The sequence below is a fragment of the Dermacentor andersoni genome, chromosome 3, assembly GCF_023375885.2.
Source record: "Dermacentor andersoni chromosome 3, qqDerAnde1_hic_scaffold, whole genome shotgun sequence".
Taxonomy (NCBI): Eukaryota; Metazoa; Arthropoda; class Arachnida; order Ixodida; family Ixodidae; genus Dermacentor; species Dermacentor andersoni.
The window spans coordinates 56,875,698-56,884,498 of NC_092816.1; the positions used below are offsets into that span (position 1 = coordinate 56,875,698).

The 8,801-nt window shown below is 54.1% G+C and overlaps 1 protein-coding gene across 1 annotated transcript; it reads left to right on the forward strand.

The window, feature by feature from the left end:
- Window positions 1-409: 409 nt before the first annotated feature.
- LOC126520654 (uncharacterized) lies at window positions 410-6,495 on the forward strand. Its single transcript, XM_050169447.3, has 2 exons — window positions 410-801; window positions 3,784-6,495. Exons 1-2 carry the CDS (start codon window positions 796-798, stop codon window positions 5,206-5,208), a joined length of 1,431 nt encoding a protein of 476 aa, XP_050025404.1. The 5' UTR covers window positions 410-795; the 3' UTR covers window positions 5,209-6,495.
- The last annotated feature ends 2,306 nt before the right edge of the window (window positions 6,496-8,801 follow it).

Sequence of the window (8,801 nt, forward strand, 5' to 3'; positions counted from 1 at the left end):
CACGAAGTCGCTCCCGCGTTGTGTCGTCTGCTCAGCGGCGGCCGCGCAGCCAGCCCCCGCTCACGAAATCTTCGTCTGCAAACCGAAACTGCCCGTCCGAACCTGTTCTCTCGCTCGCTGGGGGCCGCGGCCTGACGTCACGACGTGCGCGTCCGCGCGGGCGCTGGTCACCGCAAGCAAATGCGAATTAACCTTGCCCCCTCTTCTCTGGCCCTTCTTTCTTTCTTCCCCTTAATGGCATCGACAGACCCTCTCCCCCTCTCTTCCCCGTTCCTTTCGTTTCCCCTCCACTCTCGAGCAATCGGGTTGGGAAAGAGCGCTAAATTTAGGGCTAACCTCCGCTTCACGGACTCCATCGTCGTCGTCCTCCCCTCGTTTCAGCTGTAGTATATACAAGGGGAATCGCGGAGAGGAGGTTCCTCAGGGGTTCCTGTCGTTGGTCCAGTTTCTTCCGATGAGAAGGGATCGCACCGTATAAAAGCAACGGTGCCGTACCCGGGCCAGCGGAGAGCGCGTGCTGTGGTGTGTTTGGAAAGATCATCATCCCGAGCAGAGAGGACTTTCGGTTCGACGAGGACCACGGCCGTGGGTTGTTTGCGCGACTTCGACGCCGCGCCCAACCGAGTTGGAAGCCTCGAAGGGACTTCTCGGCCTCGTAAAGGTTCGCCCGCAGGCGACGGTCGTTGAAGGAGAGGCCACTACACCATCGCCAAGGCGACCGGGATCCCGCGGTCACTGTCAGCCTTGGAGTCCCCATCTCTTCGTCACCGGCTCCGTTGCGTGCGACGTTACGTCATGAAGGTGAGCGATACGCGTGTACTGCACCTAAATTAGGCCGATAAGGGAGTTACAGGGTTTAAAGATCAGACATACGGCACTGCAGGAGTGTCAAATCGTAAACTTCTACTTAAAAAAAAAAGGCTGAGTCACTCGCAGGCCTTGAGCTGTGATTAGTAGTGTGGCGAAACGGCCCGAATCTATCGCAGCAGGCTAAAATCGTAAACTGAAGGAAGGAAGGAAGGAAGGAAAAACTTCAATGCGCTATTTACAGCTTTCAGTGGCTAACAGAGGTCTTCATGAAAACTGAAACAACCCGTAGCAGTTCCATTACACCTATTATTTTCGTATATCGTGGATCACAAACCGGGCATAATGTATTACGGAAGCCCCAAAACGTAACATAAAGTAGCTTTGATGAACCTACTATTTGTGTACAAAACGGTTCACTAATATTTAAGTAAATTAATGTGTACACTGAAATACCATTTAGTTTGAAGAGGCACGGGCTTTTGCGACTACCTCTCATCCTTTTTCTCTCGTGATGACTATTTCGCTTAATCTGTCTGTACGAAGAAAAACAAATATGTCGTCTGGAAAGTTTCGTTTCAACCGTACTGAAATTCCTAGAGGACACTCTAGCAGAAGTAGCCAAACGTATAGGGCCTGTAATTATCGGCAGTGACGTACTGTACACATGCCTACTTAGTAATCAACGCGACAATATGGCTTGAGAGTGAGTTTGACGAAGCTTTATGAATTCCAAGATCCGTTCATCCCTATCATCACTTTGGAAACGTCTCTTTAGGATGATTCGAAAACGTGAAGCTTAATGCAAGTGCAGCACGGGTTCCTAAAAGCTAGCGGCCAAATGTGTCTCTATTGAAAGAGCTTATCGTTGATTTAGTTCGATGTCGAAAGTGTGAGAAGAGCGGCTTAGCTTTGGGACAAGCCTGGTGTTTGATTTAGGAATTTCGATAGATCTGGTCAACGATTAGAAAATGTGTTCATCTGTCTACCGCGCCCGGAAAAGCAATCAGCTTTATTTGATGAAAGTGAAGTCAGCTAAGATTCATCAGCACGGTAACAGCCGATGTGCCAGAACTAATTCAGTTAACGCAGGTCCTCTAGCAAAGTTATGCACACAAATTCTCCCCGGGAACTCTCAATGCACCTGTGTGAGAATCAACTTCGTTGTAGGTGAGAAATTACGAGTGAGTTAGCTGGCTTGAATATCGAAGGCCGTTACCTGTAAAAACGCGCCATTGATCTTGCTGAAATTAAGAGAAACAATCGGTTTGACAGTCCCGCCGAACGCTGTTTTCGTACTGAGGATTTATTTGGCTTTTTGTGTAAGTTCTTTCCCTGTATTAATCTGTATCCCTGTACCAACTCCAGCTTGTTGAAACAGTACAATGCAAGGAATTGACGTAACGCCTGAAAGTGGTTCCTGCGCCTACAAGAGCCGAGCGCGTATTAAGTTTAGACGAAGACAAAGCTGAGACCCGGCAAAGGCCTTTGAAGTTCACAATCCTGTTCGGCCACGGCACAGCCTTGGTTCTAATTTTCGTCTGGACTCGCTTGACTCGACATGTGCAACTTGGTTCCCAATAGTGCACGCTGCTACCCAAAGGTGACAGCGGGTGCGTTTTTAATACACCAGGAAGACAGCACAGCTGCCTCCGTTAATATGCTCGTTTCGCTATACACATAACGCGGGTTTCGCGTTCGTTGCATAGTAAATCACTCCGGAGAGGCGGACGCCTGTTGTGGCGCGCTGTAATAACACTTTTATGACTCGCACGTCGCAAACACAGGTTCTCAAATGCGTAGGAAGTCAGCCACATTGGCATCCCTTCCTCGGTCTATTTTCTATCCGTGCTGCTGACGGGGAGATCCAGTGAACATTGACACCAGCTTAGCTTACGCTGTGACTGTGCTCCGTGTACCGCGCAGGCCTGTGAATTTTTGCCTGCACTCTCGGGCTTTCCGGAAAAGCACTTGTCATTGCATGCGCACATCCGTTCGTATTTCTGTCAAACTTATTTTTATCTGTCCTGTTTAATGTCAGCGGCGATGACCTCAGTGTAGATTCCCATTCTTTGTTTTTTCTTCGCCACCTATGCGTGTACGTATACGTTTACAACTCATAGTGGCTACGCGGCGTGTGGGGTCATATGCCTTGCCCTGGGTTCGATTCCCCTTTCAGTCTATCGCATTCCAATGGAGCCGGGATGAAATCAGTGGTCGAACAAAGCTTGTCTCCTGGTTCAGTGTTTCGACAAGGGGACTGTGTGGCCTCAGCATCAAACGCGATTACTTCAAGCGTGCATCTTCCTGTGTACCGCAGTTTCGAATGCAGGCTGGGAATTGTTCACACGCACGCCCCTGTACTGAGATTTAAGAGTGCAGTTGTGAACGTCGGTTGATCAGTGAATGAAGTATTTATTTCGTGGCGTTGGAAACATTGCCAGCTTGTTCAATATCACGCAGTCAGCTTTACAGTGGTAGTGCGTTAGCACGATCTGTTCAAAGAAAAATGCTTACACATTAAATTATTTAGTGCTGCTGGAGATAAAAATTATATATATATATATATATATATATATATATATATATATACAGAGAGAGAGAGAGAGTGAGAGAGAGAGAGAGACGTATAGTCCTTGTGTAGGTACGCCGCTCGATACCGTAGTAGATGCGAGGGAGGCGAGACTAAGCTCCGATGCAGAGAGAAGGGGAGAAGGAAAGGCATGGGAGTTGCCCCGATGCAACTGTAAACTATACCTATAGGGTGGCAGGTATTAAGAGTTGGAGGCCTCCAGTACAGAAACTATACAGTACCTCAGGCCAACTTACTCGTCATTCTATTCAATAAAGAATCTCTCTCACGCCCTCTCATATTATGACACGCTGCACATAGTTGGAATTGAAGAGCGCGTAAGTGTCCAGCTGTGCCAGCCGCGATTCAGAAACCTTCTCTTCTTTGCCTCTTTTCACGCGCAGCGACCACAGCTGGTTCTGTGCGGCCTTCTCTTCTGCCTGCTGGCCCCGTCCGGCAGCTCCGAGTCGAGCACGTCCGACAACAGCGCGGTCGAAGGATCCCTGCACCGGGTCCCGCTCTCGGCGCTGCAGACCTCCGAGTCCGTCGCGTACCACGTGCCGGCCAACCCGCCTAGCATCACCAACGGCGGAGGCGGCTCCGGGGGCGGCGGCGGCGGCGGCGGCTCGCACCACTCCATCTACCAACCGCAGACGACCGTGTCGCCGAACCGACGGTTCCCGGCCATCGCCATGCTGTTCCCGACGACGCTCACACCATTCTCGTCGCACAACTCGTCGCCTTCGTACGTCCACCACCACCTCCGAGGCGAGTCCTCGTCGATGGGCGCTTCCAAGTACCACAGCGCGGAGCAGTACGACCCGGTGCCTCCGCGGCGACCCCAGGTCGTGACCCAGTACGGCGGCGGCGAGCTGTCGCGACCGCTGCGCCGCGAGCCGCAGCACATCTACGGATCGCTGTCCAAGGCCCAGTCCCCGTACAGCTACGCTCCCGGGAGTCCGCTCGACATCGTCGAAAAGAGGCCGCAGGAAGTCAGCTACGACGTGCCTCCACCGGTCGTGCCGGACACGCCTCCGCGCTACCTGTACGAGCGCCCGCTCATCGACCACGAACGCCCGACCCACGCGCGCCCTCTGACCTCCATGGTCGACGGACCCCAGTACTCGGACCACGGTAGGCCGGAACGGCCTCCGCAGATGCAGCAGCAGCAGCAACAGCAGCAGCAGTCGGCGCCGCAGTCCCTCCCGCCGCAGCAGACCACCCTGTACGGCTCGCCCAAGTTCTCCAGCTCTTCGCAGCTCAGGTCCGGCGGCCAGTACCCGCAGCTGGTCACCGAGAAGCCGGCGCCCTCCGCCCCGCAGCCACCACCTAGCTACGTCAGGCCGATCAAGTACGCCAGCAACGGGTCTCCGTCCCAGTCGCCGTCTTCTCCGAGTGGTTCGGGAAGCGGCAACGGCGGATCGAGCGGCGGAGCGGACGACGTCTACGGAGTGCAGCCGTCGGCGTACCACCACAGGGGCGGCGGGGGCTCCAGGCAGGAGCTCTCGCAGCACCAGCAGCCCGAGTCCCGCGTTCCCGACCAGGAGGAACAGCCGCAGCAGCAGCCGTCCCGGAAGCTGCATCCGCAGGCGGAGGCTGGTCCCATCTACGCCCGCTACCCCAAGAACTCTCAGGAGAACACCCGGTTGGAGGACCCTCCGTCGGCGGAGAAGCAGACCCCGTCATACCAGAACTACCCGGTGGGCCTGTACGGCTCCGGAGGATCGGACGGAGGCCGGAACACGAGGCGGCGGTACAACCTCGTGTACATCCCCGTCGACGTCCTGAAGAAGCTGCTCACCGAGGCAGGCTACAGGAGGAAGAAGTAACAGGCACCGCAGCGCTGTGCACGATGGTCTTGAGCGGGAAAAAAGAAAGGAGGAGAAAAAAAAAACCGAAGAAAAAGCGCGAACTTTTGGACTTGAAAGCGGGCCGGTGATCGAACGTGTGTCCTCGTGTTTTGTTTTGTGTGATTATGATGATTCTTATTTTATTATTATTATTATTATTATTATTATTTTTCGTACGTTGCAGCATGGTTACATGGTGGACTTTAGTCGCGCGCACCTTTTGCCAACCTTTTGATTTCCCACCCCCAACCCCCTCATAGGTTGCGAGACGTCAGTCGAAGAAGGGAGAAAGAAACGGGCAAGCAGCCTTCCTGGACGTGGGTCACGAGTCCGGCACTGATTGCCAGCATCGACAACATTCCTGATAGTGGAATCGCCTAGCATTCGCAGCTGACTTGGCGGCCGCGTCGCCGATTTGTACTTCATATAGGACAAAACACGGTGCTCGTCAGACTTCACGAGCATATATTTTCTGTTCAGGCTTTCAATACAATGTTCCGCCGATCATCAATGAAGTATTAGTACAAGTGCGTGTAGTCCAAGCAAGTCACTTCGCTCTGTGCAGTTATAACAGTGTTCTTGCAGCCCTTAGTATTGCGGAAGCAGACCATAATAGCTGATCACGTGCAATGTATGCGCTCACGACCGATCCGCTTCTAAGTGAGTCAGTTTACTTTGTTATCTTCAGTCAGACTTCGAAATCCTAACTATAGGATACTCCAAAAGGGTGCGTTCGTCTGAAATCATAGAAGACCGCTCTTCGAAGTAAAGGTAGGATAAAGTGGGAGGGCCTTAAAAGTCCTGAGAGCAGTTAGAGCCGCTCCGTCCATTTCGAAGTAGGGATCAAACTGGCGGTTTGACACATGTTGCCTCTATATAGCAGTCGCCTCAGCTTCAGATCTTCCTTACACATTGTTTGTAGACGCTGGTCATATCTGGCAGGCGTCGTCGAACACGTGCTCCATGAGTGACTGTCTGTCTTCAGTTATATACTTCATCTAGCCGAACGGGTTCTCGCTTCATTGGACGACGCATGCACTAACGCATGCCTTCGCATGCGTTACATTGCACTTGCTTGAAATGTTCGTGACGTCCTCGAGGAAGACCTAGGACGGTTTGTAAAAAAGCAGAGAACCCTCGCGGCTCTGTTAATCAGGGAGCGACTGGCACAGCACGGTATGCGAACAGCCTCATCTCGAGTCACTCGGCAGAACTGCTGCCACATATTTTTGCTTGTACAAATAAAGTGGACGATGTCACAGTGAGCTTGCTCGTGTTCGTGTCCGTTTTCTTGGCCCTTCTTGTTTAGGATAGGATAGGATAGGAATAACTTTAATAAAGTGCCGGCAAACGACGATTTAACGAGTCGTGACGCTGGCCAAGCGTCGACCCGGGGTTATACTCTACTCTGCACTAGCCCCGTTGGGCCCGTTTGTAGTGGGTCACGAGGCTTGTGCTTTTCGAGCGCACCCCGGGCCTGCTGGACGGCCCATAGTTGTGAGTCCTTGTCTGTAGACTGCAGTGCACTTTGAAGTTCTGGCGGGTAAGTCCTGGAGGTAGCTGCCGTCGGGAACCTGGCACAGTCCCACATGATGTGCCATTGGTCCGCCGGACCCGCTGCACAAACACCACACAGCCCACTCGGATAGAGCTCTGGGTGAAGCACGTGCAGCATTGCGGGGGCGAGGAGTGACGCGGTCTGTATTTGTCTTAGGATTACGGCCTCCTCCCGACTGAGTGCCGGGTGGGGAGGCGGCATTGTCCGTCGAGCTAAGCGGTAACACTTGGTTACTTCGGCATAACTAGTCAATCTGTCCTTGGTTTCGAACCACCACACGGAACGGTCACTCTCGGGGGCGCGGAGGGTAAGCGCTCGCGCCGCCGAATGGGCCGTCTCGTTGTGGTTCGGTGAGGAAGCACACTCGCCGGCGTGCGCCGGGAACCACTTGATACGGACGGTGCTGCCGCGGTCTTGAAATTGGAGCTTGCCGATGATGGCGGCCGCCGGCGCGCATATTCGCCCCTTGGCAAAATTGCGCACGGCATTCCTCGAGTCGCTGAGCACGGTGCGACACTCGGCCTCGGTGATCGCCAGAGCGATGGCAACCTCCTCAGCGTCTGTGGCGTTCGTGCACCGCACGCTCGCTGCCGTTGTCTTGGTGCCGTTAGCCGCCGCAACGACCACTGCTGCGAAGCCTTCCCGCTTGTATTCCGCGGCGTCCACATACCGGGCGTGCGGGTCTTGGGCGTGTTGTTCGGTGAGGGCCTTGGCCCGCGCCTGCCGCCGTTCTTGGTTGTATTCTGGGTGCATGTTCTTCGGGATGGGGTCCACGTAAATGTGGGCCCGCGCCTCATCTGTGATCTCGCACGGTTGCCGGCTGGGAGCTTGGGGGTTGTAACCCAGGGACGTCAGTATACTGCGCCCCGTCTTGGTGGTAGAGAGGCGCTCGAATTGCGCGGTGAGCTGCGCCTCGGCTATTTCTTCTAGGGTGTTATGGACGCCGAGCTGCAAGAGCCGAGCCGTACTCGTGGTCTCCATTAAACCCAGCGCCGTCTTGTAAGCCTGTCTGATCAGCGTGTTGATCTTGGTCCTGTCAGTGACGTGCCAATTAAGGTAGGCCGCAACGTAGGCAATGTGACTGATCACGAACGACTGGACAAGGCGCACGAGACTGTCTTCACGCATGCCCGCCCGTCGTGTAGAGACTCGATGTATGAGCCGGATGGCGTCCATTGCCTTGGTGGTAAGCTTGTTGATGGTCTCGTCGTTGCGGCCGCTCTTGTTGAGCAGCAGGCCCAGTACTCTGATCTTGGGCACCTCGGGGATGTGTTGCCCCGATGCAGTCACAATTTTGATGTGATCACACTCCCGAAGAGGAGCGCGCTTCCGTCCCGGTCGAAGCGGTGTGAGGACGAACAGCTCGGACTTGGCGGGCGAGCACATTAGGCCTGTGCCATCAAGGTGCTGCTCGATGGCGGTAACCGCCGCTTGCAGCTGTTGCTCGATGCTGGCGTCGGTGCCACCGACCGCCCACAGGGTAATGTCGTCGGCGTAGATAGTATGCCGGACGCCGGTCCCCGCTACTGCCCTCGCTACCCCGATCATGACGAGGTTAAAGAGCAACGGCGATATGACCGAACCCTGTGGAGTACCCGTACTGCCGAGCTTGTGTTCGGGGAGCTTGAGGTCTCCGGCGTGCAGTTCTACCGTGCGGTTGGTCAAGAAGTCTAGAATATAATTGTAGCTCGTTACCCCCATGTTGAGTCTTGATACTTGTCCTAATATGGCTGAGTGTTTAACTTTGTCGAATGCACTTTGTAAATCGAGACCCAGAATTACTTTGCTGTCTTGTGTCTTGTTGTCGACGATTTCTTGTTTGAGTTGCAACATGGCATCTTGTGTGCTGAGTCTGCGCCGGAAACCGATCATCGTGTCAGGATAGAAGCCTTCCTTCTCTAGGTATTCCTGCCACCGGTTGGCGACCACGTGCTCCAGCACCTTGCCCACGCAGGACGTCAGCGAGATGGGACGCAGGTTGCCGATGTCCAGTGGTTTGCCCGGTTTCGGAATC